Source organism: Brachionichthys hirsutus, chromosome 16 (assembly GCF_040956055.1).
Source record: "Brachionichthys hirsutus isolate HB-005 chromosome 16, CSIRO-AGI_Bhir_v1, whole genome shotgun sequence".
NCBI lineage: Eukaryota > Metazoa > Chordata > Actinopteri > Lophiiformes > Brachionichthyidae > Brachionichthys > Brachionichthys hirsutus.
The window spans coordinates 6,816,140-6,834,273 of record NC_090912.1 but is presented as its reverse complement, the minus strand read 5'-3'; the positions used below and the strand labels follow the sequence as shown (position 1 = coordinate 6,834,273).

General features: G+C 41.2%; 1 protein-coding gene across 1 annotated transcript in view; it reads right to left on the bottom strand.

Annotated features, from left to right (window-relative positions):
• prkcab (protein kinase C, alpha, b) overlaps nt 1–18,134 on the bottom strand; it is a 56,923-nt gene that overhangs the window by 6,668 nt on the left and 32,121 nt on the right. The window contains exons 4-9 of the mRNA XM_068750072.1: nt 12,149–12,260; nt 10,124–10,252; nt 3,917–4,073; nt 3,699–3,833; nt 2,375–2,468; nt 1,153–1,182 (exon numbers count right to left, since the gene is read on the bottom strand). Of these exons, the coding sequence (XP_068606173.1) occupies nt 1,153–1,182; nt 2,375–2,468; nt 3,699–3,833; nt 3,917–4,073; nt 10,124–10,252; nt 12,149–12,260 (657 nt within the window). The remainder of the gene's footprint in view (nt 1–1,152; nt 1,183–2,374; nt 2,469–3,698; nt 3,834–3,916; nt 4,074–10,123; nt 10,253–12,148; nt 12,261–18,134) is intronic.

Genomic DNA, 18,134 nt, shown 5'->3' with positions numbered 1-18,134 from the left:
GTTGAATTTTCATGAACCAGGACTCGCAATCAGTCAAATAGAAATTTAGAATTCACTGGACTTACAGCAATGTGAGTTTTTAAAATAGTATAAAATGTTGTGACACACATACAGATGTGCATAATTTATTTCTGTGAACTAATGAATTGCGCGGGTTTTCCATGTAAATCTCTACCGACCGATAAAATCTGAATCAAAAAGAAAAAAAAAATTCAGCAATCATAGAAACTATTTCTATCATATTTAAGAAACATTAGAATGGAAAAAAAATACTAAATAAAAAAATATTTAAGCCAGTTTGTGGAGAAACTAATGATATTTTAAAGCATGAATAAATGTCTTTACTAATTTGCCTTTCACTCTCAAATGAGCCAGAGTAGCAACAACTGTAATAAATATAATACTGCCACTGTGTGGAGAGATTAAGCATGCACACCAGTCACACCAAAGCACCTCCAGTACAACCATTCATTCTGATCCTGTGGTCCAGTGAGCTCTCATCCATGCTTCTTGTCTGACCAGCCTTCTATAGACCAGAACTAGTAGGGTACCAATCAGCCAATGAGCAGCAGGCATGAGCTCTCTTGGCTAATTAGCAGAGCATCAATAGTGGTGAGATGTATATTTACTAACAACAATGCTGTCTGGTGTTTAAGTGAAACAGCGACTACATATATTTTTAGCTGTGGAAACAGTGACTGTTCGTGTTTTTCAGGCTTTGGTTTCAAACGTGTTGCATTTGTTTACTTGTTTGTAATGTACAGCCAAACACAAATGTCAAATAAATTTTTCCCATGTAAAATAACTAAAAACAATTCGTTCAGTTCCAACCATCTATTAACACCCAAATCAATGCTAATTACAATGGCAAAACATTTTTCATTGCTATATAGATACACACACACAAAATGATATATTAAATTAAATACAGCATGACTGTAATATAGTTGTGGCTGCAGGTATGAGACTGATTGAAGGAGGATGTGACTAGAAGCACCCCACTGGGCCAATCCAGCTTCGTGCCGTCGCATTGTTATTAAATCTGATTGATTTGTGGAAGCCCAGCAGAGATCCACAACCAATCCTGACACAGTAAAGTGAGAGTGATGCAAGCTGGCAGCGACAGAAGCAGAGAACAGGCAGACGAGCTACCTTGAGACAGTGGATACTTAACTGGAAGGCCTAGAAGAAAGAAGAAACTCACTTGTTAGTGCAGCAAAAGTTCAGCTTGTGTGCCTTCATGACAGATTAGAAATGTGGACTGACAAGCCATTAGTTCTGTATCTGCATCATCTGTCACAAAACAATAAAATGGCATGATCAGAATAATTTCTAGAAAACAGGTAAAGTCCTTTTCCTGTCACATCTGGGTGCAGATCCGCTGATCGTAGCCAGTTGCCATGGCAACCGCATAGTTGTGCGATGGCGCTAGCCTTGGAGGAAAATCAAGGTCAATGTTTTACAGTGCAGAGAGAAATTGAAGAATTAAATAGGCCTTTTCTGTACTCTGTAGAAAAACAACTGTATGCACACTTTGTGCTGGACTAGAAGAAATGTCTCTCCTCTCTCCGGCATTTCCCACATGCATTCATTTGTACTGAAAAACTATAGGAGCCACTTTCTTCTGTACCTGTAAATAAAAATACAGACATGAAGAGGTTATGAGATTTGCTTAAATTTACTGAGAGCAAAACAAGCCACTAGAGGGCGTGACAGTTGAGTATACCTTCAGAAAAGACTTCATGATCATGTTCTACTTAACCACAAATCATTGACGCAACACGGAAGAAAATCAAATTAAGCATTAGTCTATTTGTTTTCTTTGTTAACATAAAAAAAATATTCATAAAAAAACCATCCTCTCTCCTTTCAAATGACAGATGATTATAGACGATGGGTTAGAACCTAATAATAATATTTTAGAATTTAGAGGTCATCAAATGGATTTTTTTGAAAATGCCTAAAATGAGTGGAATAAACGAAACAACATCATATTCCCATATCAAAATGTTGTTGACACTGTGCTGATTTCATTTTGGTGATAAAGTTTGCAAAGCTTCAAAAGTTACTGAGCTTGATAAGGAAAAAGATGCTTATTTGGAAAATACAGTTGTTAATGCACATCAATCAAATTAATAATGAATTTATTGTGATTCAAGAGTCTCGGGGAACGTTTTCATGGCCACTGAAGTGAAGAATGCTCAAGCTCCTTCTCCACATCTGAACCTACCTTTAAAACCGAGATCAAGCACTTTGTGACAATGTTACCATGGTGACAGGAAAGAGGAACACATTTTCCTGAGGTAAAGCATGACAACAGAAACCACCTCATAAATTATCAACGGGAGTCGGTCTCTGTCTCTCCTGTCCTCACCTCGAACTTCTGCCGGAGCTCCAGGTTGACTCCGTCCACCTCAGGGATGGGAACGTTGTAATACTCTCCCTCCTCCTGATTCAGCAACTTGTACCTGGGAAGTGGAAAAAAACGTGAGAAAACTTTAATTTTACTTTAATCCTCCTCTCAGCCACTAATGCAATGATCCGGAGCATATCAATTGATATGCAGAAGAACCAGGTGTTGGCGTGTGAATGAGGTCATGTGACTTACCTGACTGGTACCACTGGAACACTGGAAGTGGTAGCCAAGTAATTTTTTTAATAATTGAATATCTGCACATATTGTGATTGGTGCTGAACTATGTGCCGACCTGTTAGAACCAAGAGGCTCAGAACAGAGACTTCAGAGTTTCTGAAGCTTCTGAAGGCTCATTCTGCTCCGGGATGCTTTAGATATAAAACAGACTTGTGTCTGTAGGCGTGTAAAAGCTGCAGATGCCAACACATTTCCGGCACTTCCTGGAACCGCTGACTGGGTTCAGAGCAGCAGTCCATCAGGCTCAGTTTAGGCTATCTGGCGGCAGGTATGCTAACAGGGAAGTGTTGACTTCTCCGTCTATGAAAGTGTGTTTGTCAGAACGAGACAAAGCAGAGAGACACAGAAGGAGAGGCGAGGAAACGATGGCCGACATGCTGTTTGTCACAGATCGGCCTCAGGCTGCAGCGTTTCAGTCAGTTTAATGCACAATGTGCTGCTGTTCTACCAACCACGGCTAACTAGAAGCGATGCAATGAGAAATGTAAGAAATACAGTTTTTTAAAAATATGCAAATAAAGTAATTGCCATGAGAACAACTATTTACTGTACTTGTTTTTTTTTTAAACAAAAACAACAACAATCTATGGCTTTTAGGAATCTGACCTCCAAACTTTCATTTATTTATTATTTTATTCATATTCTGCTTTGGCATATCTTTTACATTATTGTACTGTCTGCTGATATTTAAATTGAACAGAAATCACTGTTTTTTTAGTATCTTGAAATAGTTTTAAACTTGTCCAGCTCTGCCCTGAAAAATATCTCAATCCCAAAGGAGCATTCCTTGAATAAATAAAAGGTATATAATCACATTCCAACTCTTTTAGACTTGCGGTTAAATAAGGACAATCGCTACTTTTTTGTTTTTAACAGTGTAATGTTGTTTTTAGGATGACTCATGCACTGTTCTCTTGTGCCTGCTATAATGATTATATAAAGCATGAAATGCAATTCTGGGCCTGAAGACTCAGACTAGCTGAGGCTCTCATACGATCCAGGAGTCTGAATTGTGGCAGCAAACAGACAGTAGAAGCTCACTGACCATCCACAGTTGGGAGCTTTGATCAGCTCAGACACTCCGAAAGACATGGAGCCCATGAAGTCATTCCTGGTGGTCCGATCCCAATCCCAGATCTCCACGGACAGACGGCGGTCCTTATCCGACCCTTTCAGCTTACTGAATGTGTAAAGAAAGGGGGAAACTAGCAACTACATGAATCTGAACTTTATAGCTATGGAATATGTGTCACACAGACTCACAAGGTGAAGGACTCGTTCCAGCAGGGGTTGAGCGAGGAACGGATGGTCCTGGTCTTCTGTTTGGTCTCATTCTTTGGGTCGGGGGTGAGCTTGAGTTTAACGTAGGGGTCTGACAAACCGTTTGGATCCATAGGAATCAGGTTCCTGGCTTCACCCACTAGTAAAAAAACAAAAGAAAAGGGAAGACAGAGAGAGAAAAGGGAACCGGATTGAAGCTCCAAGCTAGACTCATGATTCCACATGAAGTAAAGGGAGAAAGTGAGTCACTCCAAGGCCGGACAACAAATGATCCTCGGTCCCGGCAACAACGCCGCTACAGTGCATCATTGCGACCAGATTGTTTGCGACACTGGAAAAACTGTAGAAAACAATGCTTTGGAAGTCAAATATTAAGCATAAACACACCGTCGATGACAAACTGAAGAAAGCTATCCATAGATCTAGATGTGACCTTAGTGAAACGCATCTTAGAGCCACACTGTCAGATCGTTAACAAATCTATCCACTAACGTTTTATCACTGTATGCAAATAATAAATAGATTACATAAATATAATACTAATGGACAAAGTTACCTAAGACATTAATCGAATGATATATTGTTCGGATTTGAATTTAAATAAAGTGTGACAAAAACATTTGCCGAAGGATCGCAGCAGGAAGGAACTTTGTAATTTTTCATGCTTTTTAACCAGTAGAGGGAAGTGTAGTTCTCGGAAGTTTTTATCCTGCCCAGGAATCTGTTTATAGTCAACCTAATAGTTCACATCTCATTCAATTACAATGATCCGCTACAGTTATCCTCCTCCCTGACGCGTTCTTATCTCACACGGACACACGATGTTACACAAATTCACACACAATACAAAAAAATCTCATGCAACAGTTCTCATTTAAATCTTCCCATATGGCTGCTGTGGCAGGTTAAACGCATCAGTCATTGCCATGGCAACACTGGCAACAATGCTAAAGCAACTCCCTCCAGTCCTATTAAGATACACATGTAGAAACAGATGAAGCAGAACCAAGTTCCACAAAAAGCAAATGCACTCGCGCTTGCTTGCTGTTTCTCTCACACGCACATGCACACAATGAACCATCATCATCAGCAGTGATGAAGGTCTATCTCTGCTGTCTGTTGTTGCTTAGATACAAGGAGAGCTGTTTGCCTTCTGCATCCTCCCCTCCCCTCGCTCCTCACTAGGTAGTTACCAATGAAATTAGAGCGTGTGTTTTGTCTTTATCGCTTGTTTGAGCGAAAACGGAGATGATACAGATAGAAGAAGCCGGTTATGTGTCCGTTAACTTCTCTGATCCGCTACCACGGAAGCTGCTATAAAAAGAGATGCAAGTTATACACCAGGGAAACTATCTCACTAATCTGCAAATGATCATCAGATGGGGAAACATTCCCTCCCATACTTTCATAGAAACATAAACACACTGTTATATAAACTAAATGTACTGTATGTAAGCCAAAAATGACCTTTCATATTGACCTCATAGTGTTGCAGGGCTACAATTCAATCTGCAACAAATGCTGATGTGTTGTTGCACAACAATGCCATGTGCATCCAATGACTGCCTGATAATCTTGGAGAAATCTGCACAGCCAACTGGGAGATGGATGATTCCCTGCAGGGACGCAGACGACACACAGAGCACAGAGCACAGAGACAGACAACCAGCGTGACCTTAAGATTTCTATTTTTGTCTGTGATGGTTTTAGGGAAGAGAAACGCACCAAAGTGTCAGGCTTTAGAAGGAAATGATGTTCTTCAACGAGACATGAGAGGTGCGTTCGTTTTTCTCAAATCACCCACACTCCCCCCCTCCAACCAAATTCATTAAGGACTTGTGATTGTGCTGTTTTTGAGTGAGAGAAGCTTTGAGCGAAAACACTTTAAAGACTTGAGGTAATAAGACTTGGAAAATGAGCGCTAATGAGTCGACAGCTAAAAGTAGAACAAAAATAGCCTGCAGAATAAAAATACAGTGCGTCAAAACAAAAGTCACAACTTGGTAAAGTTTGAGCCTACAAAGCATGTATTAGCTTTGTATGCACATTTACAATATACTGTACCATTTATTGAGACATGATGAGTTTGATAAATATTGTTGAATTTGGATATACATAGGCCCAGGGGTTCGATAAAAAAACCCCAAAAAAACTAGTCACACATTTATCAAGTTCATTATTAGTCATAAAGAATGAAAGACAAAAAAAAAGAAATGAATGACTAAGACTGCATTATAGCATATTCTTTGATTCACTAGGTATTTAATTTTCATGGGAAGAGTTATATCTGACAGCAATACAGAAATTAAAATGATTATGTTATAGATATTAACAACAACAACAACAATAGTGTGTTTAAAACACTTGCTACCTGTTTATAATATGATTATAATTTCTACAAGTAGTTAAAGTAGAGTTCTAATGATAAAAATCGGATATACCCTGATAGCAGTTATTAAGCCTTGTTGTACGACAGGCCTGTCGCTGGAGGAAAAGGGTTTTATTCTATTAACCTGGGGCGAGTAAGAAATCTAACCCACAGTAAACCACTGTGTGTTCAAGTTGACTCCACACTCTACGAGTGTGTATTCAAATCTCAGCAGGTTTTTCAAAGTTTAACCTTTCATTAAAACATCGGAATAAACGTTGCACTTGCTTAAAGAGCTGTCCATTGGGGAGACAAACGAGAGGGGGAAAAAACGAGGTAATTGCCGGGGGGAACAACAGAGAGCATGAGAGAAAGGATGAGGAGGGAAGGTAATGAGACTTTAGAGCCTGGAGGGAAAGGGTAAGTCAACGTTTAAAAAGACAATGATAGCGAATAGAACCGATGCTGATGTCTTATTGAGGAAGACAAGGAGTGGATGAATGGGCAGGAACTCGGGAAGTATAAAAGGAAAATGGATGACAAGAGCTGGGGGACTCTTGCTGAGGCCTGAGCGTAGCAAGTGGCAGAAGATAACAGGAAATGTCAATATTGGAAGGTGGGAGGAGGTGGGGAGATAAATGGGAGAGGGGAGGGGGTTGTGGAACAGAAAGAGGTGAAGAGAGGCCAGGCGATGTGTCTGCTTTCTTTGCTGTAACGATTGAATCAAGTTCACATGAGTGCAGTGAACCACAAAGGCCGGCCTGCCACTTGTCTGTGGGAGCAGGAGAACACGCTGAGGCTTCGCTGCTCAGACCGCAGCCATGACAGACGGAAAAGCATCCTCAGCTCCAAACGAAACACGCCGCAGGACGCAAACCCATCCTGCGGTGTTCCCTCAGTGCTGCTCCTGATCCTCGCTTCCCTTTCCTCTTCATGCACATACCGTCAACCAGCCATTTTCCTTCTTTAAATTCTGCCTTTGTCTCATTCCAATCTGATCTTACTGAGCATTTTCTAATAGAAGACATATTAATATTAATATCAAGGTTCCGCATCTTTTTCAGATGGTCTAAAAACGCAACAGCTGATGTTCTCCACCTTCGAGCTAACTTCCAGCTGCTACGAGATGCTTTTCACATTTTGCAGTTGTGCTTCACTCACATAATATTTCAACATCACAACAACAACAACAATGTCACGCCCCCACTCCATCCTACTGCCTTGCTAAGTCGGGTGTTTGTGATGTGGAATGAAGGCTGTTACTGTGTTGAAAAACAGCAGCAGCAGTTTATGAAAGGCAGTGGAGCACAAAGAAGAAGCAGCAGGCGAACCTTGAACAGGCTTTGAGCGAACACATACTGTAGACAGCAGCTCTTCTGATGTTTCAAAAACATATTTTTCATATTTTCATTCATTCATTTTTGGTAACCACTTGTCTCCTATAGGGTCACAGGGGATAAAAATATTTGTTATACTTTTTCATTTTCATTTTTTGACTTCTAGTAGTATTTTATTTTTCCTCTATTATGTTTATCATTAAGTATCAATAGAAAATATATACAAATGATTCATAATTTTTTCTCATCACTTCATCAGAAATCTGTGTTGCGAGATCTACTGGAGCCTATCCCAGCAGTCTGCAGGCGGGGTGGGGTTGGTGGGGGGAGGGGGGTGGGGGGGCACATCCTGGGAAAGTCACCAGTTTATCACAGGGCCACATATAAAGTGAAACTATGGACAATTTAGTGGGGGTGGGAGGAAGCTGGAGAACCCGGGGAGAACCCGGAGAGAACCCGGAGAGAACCCACGCATGCAAACGCCACACAGAAAGGCCCCAGGTGGAATCAAACCAAGGACCTTAGTTCATTTTGTCACTGAAGATACAATTCCTGCAACTCTGATCTAACTGGAGTAGAAACTATAACAATTAAATTTAATAAACGTATAAAGAAGCAGAAATGAGATGCTTAAAAGTGCAAATGTCTTTAAGTAAAGTAACTGGTGACAAGTAAATTAAATTGTTCTCCTGCAGAAATGTTGAGGGTTATTTTTGATTGGTTCTCTTGTATAAACTTGCAGCTTCTCTACCAGAGACAGAAACAGCCAGGTTGGTCAGCTGAAACGTAATGAAGCTCTAACCTAAAAGACAAAATAACTGACAGTCATTATGACAATTTATGCATCGCTCCAAAAATCACCATCGCAGGCTTATTGAATCTGATGTATTTTGAGTTTTTCACATAACAAACAAGGTGGTTTCTGGAAAAATGTGATGTAATGAAACATTTTTTTGCATATAAAACAAAACAATCTTGCTACAGCTAGAGCAGCCAAAAATAAATAAATACATAAAAAGCAGACAGATTTGTGATTTATCTTTTTAAATATCAAAAACTATATTTTCCAAAGAAGCTTCTGCATTCTGTCGTATATTTTTTTTCCTGAAGTTGACACAGCAGGAAGGTGCAGAAACAACATAAACACTGGAACACTGGTGGTGTGTTTGTCCCCTGGTGGGGTGGAGACACATCAGTTTCACACGGCAGCAGCTTTCTCTTCCGCTCCATCCATGATTATGTTCATTTAGACTAATCTTGAAAGGCTGAGGTAAGTGAGGAGAGCGCTGCTGTCATCGCTGCTGTTAATATTCCGCCGTTTTGTTGACAGCAGCCGTCACATCTCCGATCTTGTTCAACAGTAAAGGAAGGAAAACGAGCTGCAGCGGGGCAAAAAATCACGACATACTGAAAAGCAATTTAATTAGAATAACAAACCATGCAGTACTACTGTGAATAAAAATTGGTCCTCTATTTCTGTCTGACCATAAACAAACAAAGTTTATTTTTTTTAGAGTCAATATATTCGTTGTTGTTTCTGCTGCAGCCGGAGGTTATTCCTGTCTTCTCCCCACTGAGCTAAAAACACTTTATTGGTCTCAGCACTCATATTCCCTGACCACCACTGTCTGCCGAGTGTGTGTGTGTGTGTGTGTGTGTGTGTGTGTGTGTGTGGGCATCCATTCCAGGTGACGCTCTTGACTGACAGGACAATTTGGAGGCGCTGAGAAAGCAATCAGTACTTTATTTTTGTGCTGACCCAGATTCTGCTTTGCTGTTAAAATTCTCTGTGTGTATTTACTTGTGAAGTTAGAGTTACATTTAGTTTTTAACATGGTGGTAGAATCGAATGAAGGGTTTTTTTCCCCTTGAATTTTCAGGTAAAGACTGATTCAGAATTGCTTATCCCAATTAATTTAGGTATTTTCTGGTAGAATAGTCAGGTAGAATAGATTCTGCTTCAGTTATTGTGAAGACCCTGTTATTGGTTTATAAGTCATGACGGTTTCTGACGCATTTCCCAGCTGCTTCTTTTATAGAGTTCTGCATTTGTATATTTTTGTGGGCGGAGGTCTTTGTCATGTGATCTGTACTACCTCTGGGTTATGTGGACCTGTGCAGCGCTGCAGAAAAGACATACTTTTGCCACCCTCCACTGAGGAAATTCACTGAAATACAGGTTAATGCAGTTAAAGACTCCCCGTTGATTCAGTTTAAATTAAAAAGTCACAGGTGATCACATCATCCGAAGACAAATAATATCAGCAGCTGACTAAAACCTGCACTCACGCATTAAAAGTTCACTTTCTCTTGAGGGAATTTAAATGTCCAGCATGGCAAAGTTCAGCAAAGCATTGTCTTCATCCTTTCCATTCGCTAAATAGATAATCAGTTTAAGCCTCCCGTGCTTGCAGAAAGACACGGATAGGAAGCCTCAAGGGCAGCACGACACAAAACAACACACAAGTGGAGAATAAGACAGACCTGTGACGTGTAGCCTGTCCAAGTTGACCTCAATCTTCAAGAAGAGGCGACCCCGGCGTTCCGTGTGGTCCATACCACACAGACTCGGCAAGTTGACCACGCACTGCTTGTGCACGTTCATGTCACAGGCTGAAGGGAAACAGAGGTCAGAATGTTGAGTGGATCTGTAGGAAAACATTTTTGACACTCATATATTTACATGAAAAAGAAGATGTTCGAAAGGAGTTGGTCTGGCAAATAAAGTTGAAGGATATTTCGAAGAGCAGACAATCTGAACACGTTGCCCTGTAATAATAATAAAAAAGTGAATAAAATACAAAGAGAATAAATGAAAACTTCACAACACCAAAAAGTAAAAGTTGTGATTTTTATTGACATTTAAAAATGGTATGAAGAGATCAGAAGCACTCTTTCACATGGAGCCATACTCTGAAAATAGACAGAGCAGTACAGTAAAGATGTATTAATTCAATTCGATTCAATTTAATTTATATAGCGCCAGATCACAACAGAAAGTTATCTGAAGGCACTTTAACAGGATTAGCAAGGAAAGACCTGCAGGGAGAGACAGAACCCAACTTGACCCACAAGAGCAAGCACTTTGGCAACGGAGGACAGGAAAAACTGCCCTTTAACAGGCAGAAACCTTGGACAAAACCTAAGGCTCATGGTGGACGGCCATCTGTCTGACCGGCTGGGTTGATAGAGAGAGAGAGAGAGAGAGAGAGAGAGAGAGAAAATGACAGATCGGAGGAGAGTCAAAAACAAGGAGATGGATATGGAAGTGATAGAGAGACAGAGCAGGAGCAGACAAAAGCAAAATGTGTAAAACTATATATTCTAATACTAGTGATATTAACTTATTATACTGATGAAGTGAAGCAGAAACAAACAGGAAGGATACTGAGACAGAGACACTGACACATTGCTGCCTCCAGACGCGTGCTTGGATGTCTAGGGTATATGATCCCCTTGATCAAAATATCCTTGCAATAACTGGAAATGATGGAAATAGGGTGACGCTGTCGTGCATGTCATCATATCCTGAATATGTTTTAGATCATTTATTTGGAACACATTACATTGAAAAGACTGGAGGTAGACATCAAATGTTCCAATCCTAACCCATTTTCATACAACATAATTACTAAATGCATCATCATCAAACAAACCTGACTTAGTCATTATTTTTAAGAGTCAGGAGAGAATTTAAGTTATGAGAGATGAATGAATGAACTGTAACATTCGGATCCATTCAGCAGTAGACTAACAGCTTCCTCGCTGCCCATTAATGTGGACATTAGTAATAAATAAGTTGCATTAGAATGTGAAAAGGGAGAGTGATTGGAGCAGTTAGAGCGACTTGATGTGGACATTGCTGTCCTCCTTCTCTCCCAGTCTCTGCTTCGCAGCCTTGTTAGGTTGACATGCTGGAAAGGGACAAGGAGAGACAAGATTCGGGGGGGTAATGGCGAAGCCCTCCACACATCAATTTGTTCTGGTGCGCTCCTATTACCATCTGCCACAAGGCTGCCACCGAAGACCCGCAGATGGATGGCCAGAGTTAGAGGAGGAGAGAAGAAAGGACGCATGATGGGTGGAGATGACGTGGAAGCGCTGGGGAGTCACAGAGAGGGATAAAAATGAGGAAGGCCAAGAGCGATGGAATGTAAAAGGAGGTAGAGGAAAAGCAAGGAAAGATGTGAAATATTAAAGCGGGACAATTTAGTGGAAAATGAGGAAGTGGGAGGAAAAGCTGAATCAGAACGGCTGTGGAAAAAGATGGGAAGAGTTACTAAATGAGTGTGGGTGCAAAGACGTGGAGTGTAGAGAGGACCCAGCAGGGCGGGGCAGGGAATAGTGCATGGGCTGCAGATGTGAGCATCCAGCGGTACCATTCTATTCCCATCTGTTCTAATTAGACCCAACTCTATGGCGGAATGGAAACAGCACAGCATATTCTACACAGGTGCACACGTGCACACACACACACACACACACTTTATAAATGGGGTGTGTACTCACTGTCACATTTCATCCCCTGGTGGATGAGACCATACAGCAGAGACCCACAGTGGTCACAGAAAGTGGGACTGCCGTACGAGTGGATCTTGAACTTGTGCTTGCTTCTGGGGTCCTGGAGCAAAAAGACAATCATAAAGTATGACACACCAATAAGCTGAACGCAGGAACATTTTTAAACGTGATGAGAAAGCGTACTTCATAATACTATTATGTGTAATGACCACAGTTCATCTTGTGATGGTTTGGACCCAGAGCTCCGTTCAATAACTGCTGAGACATTTCATTTCACACTAAACGACACACACACAAAAATATATATATATATATATATATATAATAAATTGGGGAATAATCTAAGAGGTTTGTATGTTTTCTGTTGGAGAAAATGAAAATGGACTATTCTCGCATCTGTTCATCACTCTGCTGATTAATGTAATATCTTAATGGAGATTAATGGAATATGTGATTTATGAAGAGCATCCTCACAAATCCGATGTTTCGCCTCATCAACACACTAAACGGGGTCTTGCTTCCTTGATTTATACGTTCATAGCTGCAAATGAGCCGATGATTAATGTACATCGTATTCCCTGTATCAAAGGCTCAATGAAAGATGGCTGTTCTCAGGATGTGGGAATGTGGTCAAGGTTCAAGTACTCGTGTACTTGGTGTCATGTTACTCCATGTTGTTTGGCTGCAAGTCTTGCCGGCAACCCCCCCAATCCTTTCAAAAGTTATTAAGGCAGCATCACAGACCTACAGTTCTCACTCGGTGCCAGCAGCAGTATCACTCAGACACGCTTCCTCGTAGCCTGACCATCTGGCAGCGAGTGGAAATTGAGCTAATAAGCAATCGGGGATTGGTGCTCTGATTTTTTCTATTATTTTTCTATTATTTTTCTATTAGAAAATGTGTCTTATGGAGGAAAAGAAAATATTACCATAAGACACATTTATCCATCCATCTGTTTTCACGTCAGTTGCTGGGATTTCTACCACAACGTTAACACAGCTGTAAGCAAAACCTTGCAAATAAACCTGCAGGGTGGCTCCATGTGTTCAACGAAATGAGCGATCAGCTGGAAAAACTACTCAAAGACGTGAAGCAAAAGATGGCACCGGGGCAACATGAGGGGAACACCTGTGTGCGAGTAGAGGAGGTTGTTGATGGGCAGGAACCTGGAAAAATCTAATTAGCTCTCATATTTTGCTCTGTTCCTCTGGGCTTTCTTGGAGGTTCTCCATGGGGGGGGGGGGAATAACAAAGAAACAAAAACATTAGAAGCCAGATGGCACTGTGGTCATGTCAGCTCTTATGGGTCTTCAATTTTTGCCTCCTCGTTCTTTTCAACTTTTCCACTGTGGGAACAGTGAATAAAAAAACATTAAAAAAACGGCGATGGCGATACGATCCCCTGCTCTCTGCTTGGTTCTCTTTTTCTGACTTTCTCAGCCTTCTCCCTCGCTCCTCTCCCATCTCTGCTTCTAGATAGCAATATTGTGATGTTTTTATTTATTGTGTTTGTAATCTGTAATCTGGACCCTTCGAGCCGACGTTTGATGAGCAGTAACTAACTGCTGACCTGTCAGTCACTGCTAGGTGTACATAAAAAAAAAAGTTATTTAACCTCTTTCAGGGAAAAATTATTTGCGTCAAGTAGCAGCATGTACAGCGTAAAAATACTAACATACAATGCAATGAGTGTTTGAAGCATGCCTGAGTTTGCCTGTTCTTGTAGGGATATCTGTAATTAAAACATGCTTCTGTGCTTTCACGGATGATTTGTGTTGTTATTTTTTCACTCCTCACATAAATAAGCGGTCAGAAAGCACACCTTTTAGCATGGTGAATGTTAGAATTATATGTGAACCCAGATGCTTCCAGTTATTATGACAGATTAAATCATCATGGCTTTGCATATTCTGTCAGAGAATGCAATGGACTTTGGCTGCAGCTTCACAAAGGATTCCACTGAAATCGGGATAGGTCAGAGTGTGAGTCTGATGCATTATTTGTTTTGGATTATTTGTTAAACAGAAAAAAAATGCATGATAGTCAGCGAGCATACAATTGAGGAGGCAGCGCTATTGGCAGCCTTCGTCTGGGCCCACGCTGCAACAACAAGACGAAGATGATTTTGATTTCTTCCAGGAGAGTAATGGGATCATTATGGAACACAAATGTCCCATAGAAAAACCTCATTTCATACTGTCTCGATGGCTTTCAATGGTAAGAATGGCATGTATAGAAGTCACTTTACACATGGACCCCCAGGGCCTCGTAACAACGGTCTGTAATCCATCCATGGGTGAAATGTCTGCGAGTAGAGAGAAGACTTCCTTGCTTTGGGTTAATCGTGTTAAATATAAATGAAAACAAGCATGTGTACTGGATTTATACAAGTTTGAGGGGCATCATTCAGAGGAGGATAAAGATGCTGGCAGACAAACCAGCAGCATGAGCAGACAGAGCTGCTGAGGCCAAACCAGAAGGGAGTTTGTTCCAGCGAGGCGAGATGATTCTGCCGCTGGATTTCTCAGAGCGTAACGACGACACATCGAGCAAAAGGAGAGGAGGAATTCAATGATGGGAGTGACAGCGAGTCAAAACAGGTCTTTGCTAATTACAATCAGATCACTGACAAGCACACGAGAGATTATTAACTGGAAATTAGCACTATAGAAGGGAAGAGGATGGTGCGAGTCATTTCTGAGGCTAAGAAAACAGCGGGCGACACCTACAATTCACCTGGCTCATAACGCGCCGGCTGGTAGGTGAGAGGCGCGTTGGATGGCGTTTGGATTACGGGTCATCCGGTTCGACCCAAACAGCATGGCAACAGAATCTCAATTCACATTTGGTCAGCGATGTTTCTCAGATGGAGAAAATATGGAGAGAAGATTCTGTGTGTGACTCAAACCCAGAAGATTGAGCAGAGGATGAGATCAACAGATCTGCATTTCATTTCTCTTTTAAAAAAAATGTGAAAACAAATCGGAGAGAGAGAGATAGAGAGAGAGACAGTTTGGTTTAGAGGCTCGATTCAAGTGAATTCATCTGAGAAATATTCTCTATTTGTTTTAACAAACAGTCAACACACCTATTTATGCAAAACACACCGGCACAAGCAAACACAAATTGAACAACAGCAAAACGGTCCCCAGATGACACTGGGAGGAATAAATCTTTCCAGAATGTCAGCAAACAAATGAAATACTGAAGCTATAATTAAATTAAAACACCCTCGTCACAAAGTGAACAACTGTACTGTTGCTATGGTGATAATGAGTTTGAGAAAACTCGATGATAGATTCAAAATCAGTGGAGAGAAAGCAAACAGTAGGAGGAAAACAAGAAGCGAGTGAATCACATGCTGTCTAATGAATTAACACAAGTGTGTGCACATTGTTCACGCATGCACCAGGTGGGCAAATGCATCGCAACGACACAGAAACTCCAGGTAGGAGACTCAAGCGAAAGAATGAACACCAGGGAACAAACTCATGGAGCGCCATGATGGAATGTTTTCCTCTCCTCAAGGCTGAAGCGCTGCTGAAAGAACACTCAGTTCAGGGATGATGATAGCTGAGCGCATTCTTCCCCTGGTTGTGTTTGACCTAACAACAGCAAATAGTGTTATGATGCTAATAGCACACACACACACACACACACACAATGCCCACAGCATTGCATCAGCAGGTAACGGTCTGACCTGCGGCTACAAGCAAACAATGAGCATTGCGCTCAATGGCATGTGTTTGCGTGCATCTGCCTGGTGGCTCGAGGGAGACAAAGGTAGATGAGGTTTGTGTGGTGCTTTTAAACAACTGCATGATGACATGGAGACACAAACCGGAGCGCTGCTGCTGGAATAACGGTGTGAAAGTAGAGAGACTGTGAAAACAAAACATCCTGCAGCTCTGGTGGTCAGATAGGAAGAGACAAAGGATGAAAAGGATGGAGAGGAACCGAATGAGAATGCACAGAACAGCAGATGGATGTCAGCTGTGTGTGTGTGTGTGTGTGTGTGTGTGCGTGAGTCCAGGTAGGAGGCGTGAACGCTGCCAACCAGCCACTGTGGGCTCACGTCCGCGGTGTGAGGGAGAACCAACAATATTTCTTGCGGGCACGGTCCTTACTGTACAGAATGTAATGCACAGCAGGGGTGTCAAACTCATTTTCTCCAAGGGCCACATTAGCATTATGTTTGCCCTCCAAAGGCCAAATGTAAATAATGTAAACAATAAAATATTCAGTTTTGATATCGCTTTTTAAAAGGTTGTAACTTAAAATTGAGATAAATTGAGATAAAGCCATACTCTAAATAAGAAAAAATGATAAGTATGAACCAAAGTTTGTGATGGGAATAAATCTAATAAGTTCCATTCAAATTCAATCATCATGCAGGAACAAAGATAATCAATACAGAATCAAAGCAAAACTAAAAAGCCACCACCTTGTCTTGTCATGGACATGTGCAAACCAAAAAAACAACCGTAGTGGGCAAGATAAAGAACATTTCCCGAGTCAATGCCGCGGAAAAGACGTCACTTTCAGGATCAGCACCGGACAGCTCCATAGGATATAGGATATGGAGCTGTCTCGTGCTATGGATTATAATATCTAGTAAAATTACAAAAAATTAAAAATTAATTGAGCAGTTGACCTAAGTTGCATGTTTTTGGTGGTGGGAAGAAGCCGGAGAACCCGGAGAGAACCCACAAAGACACGGGGAGAACATGCAAACTCCTCACAGAAAGGCCCCAAGTTAAGATTTGAAAGTGACCTTCTTGCTTTGAGGCAACAGTGCTACCCACTGTGCCAGCGTGCTGCAGAAAAGTACATAAAAACCCATTTAAAAAGAAAGGTGGGTATCTATCCAAATCCCGGGATAGAAACAGGCTTCACTCGATCAATCATGTCACTTTTAGAAGCGAATCTGTCTTCTGACACTGATAAAGACAATAATAAAGGTGAGACTCAGTGGAAAAGAAGAGAAGATTGATGATGATGACGAAGAACAAGAGAGCAAAAAAGCAGATAACAGAAAAAGGCTTCTCAAAAGTCAACAGTAGCTTGTACCATTATTTATAACCAGCACGATGGCCTGATCATTATCACAGCAGAACGTGTGTGTGTGTCTGTTTCAGGTTCATCTCTTTCTTCACAGCTGTGGCTGTAGAGGAACACAAATCCATCACTGACCTAATTAGTGACATGACATCCCTCCTTCTCGCACCAGCAGCAGCCCATCAGAGCTTCACCAGATGCAGACGATCCCACTATATCATCAGTGTGAGGCGGAATTACAGACGGTAGCGCAGGAAACAAATACAAACGAGCGATTACGCAAAGACGTGAAACCAGCGCTAGCCTCTTTCACACACTCCTCACTTATCTTGCTGTAAGAAGTGAGGGTGTGTGTTTGTGTTTAATGGCCGGCCTTCCCTTGGCAGAATGTGCATATATTATCCATCACAGCACTGGTTGTATCAGCTCCTCTGTTTGCACGCCTTATCTATTCTTCTGATTGAATAAAACATTAAAAAGAATTAGGATGACAAACATACCCACATATATGCCTATATGCCACTATAGCACACGCACACACACACACTCACAAAGAATATGAATGAGCTAATTAGAAAGAAATGGTACCGAGAGCCACATCAGCAGTCTCCAAACAAGCCCACTAGATTAAAGGAAGCGATGATTCTTGATGAGTAGTGGAGTTGATTATGGATGCGATGCTGTAAGTACCAGTCAGCTATGAAGAAGTGTTTCTCTTGGGTATTTTAGGAAGCGACACAGCTTAAAATATAAATCATGTGGATGTTGATATCAAAATAAATTATCACATAGGGAGCTGCTATGTGAGTGAAAGAATTAGTGAAACATAATAAAAACGCAATAACATTTTGTCTGCTTTTTTTTGTCCCATCCCTTGTCATCTTATGTGGTTAAAACAATACAATCCTGTTGTTA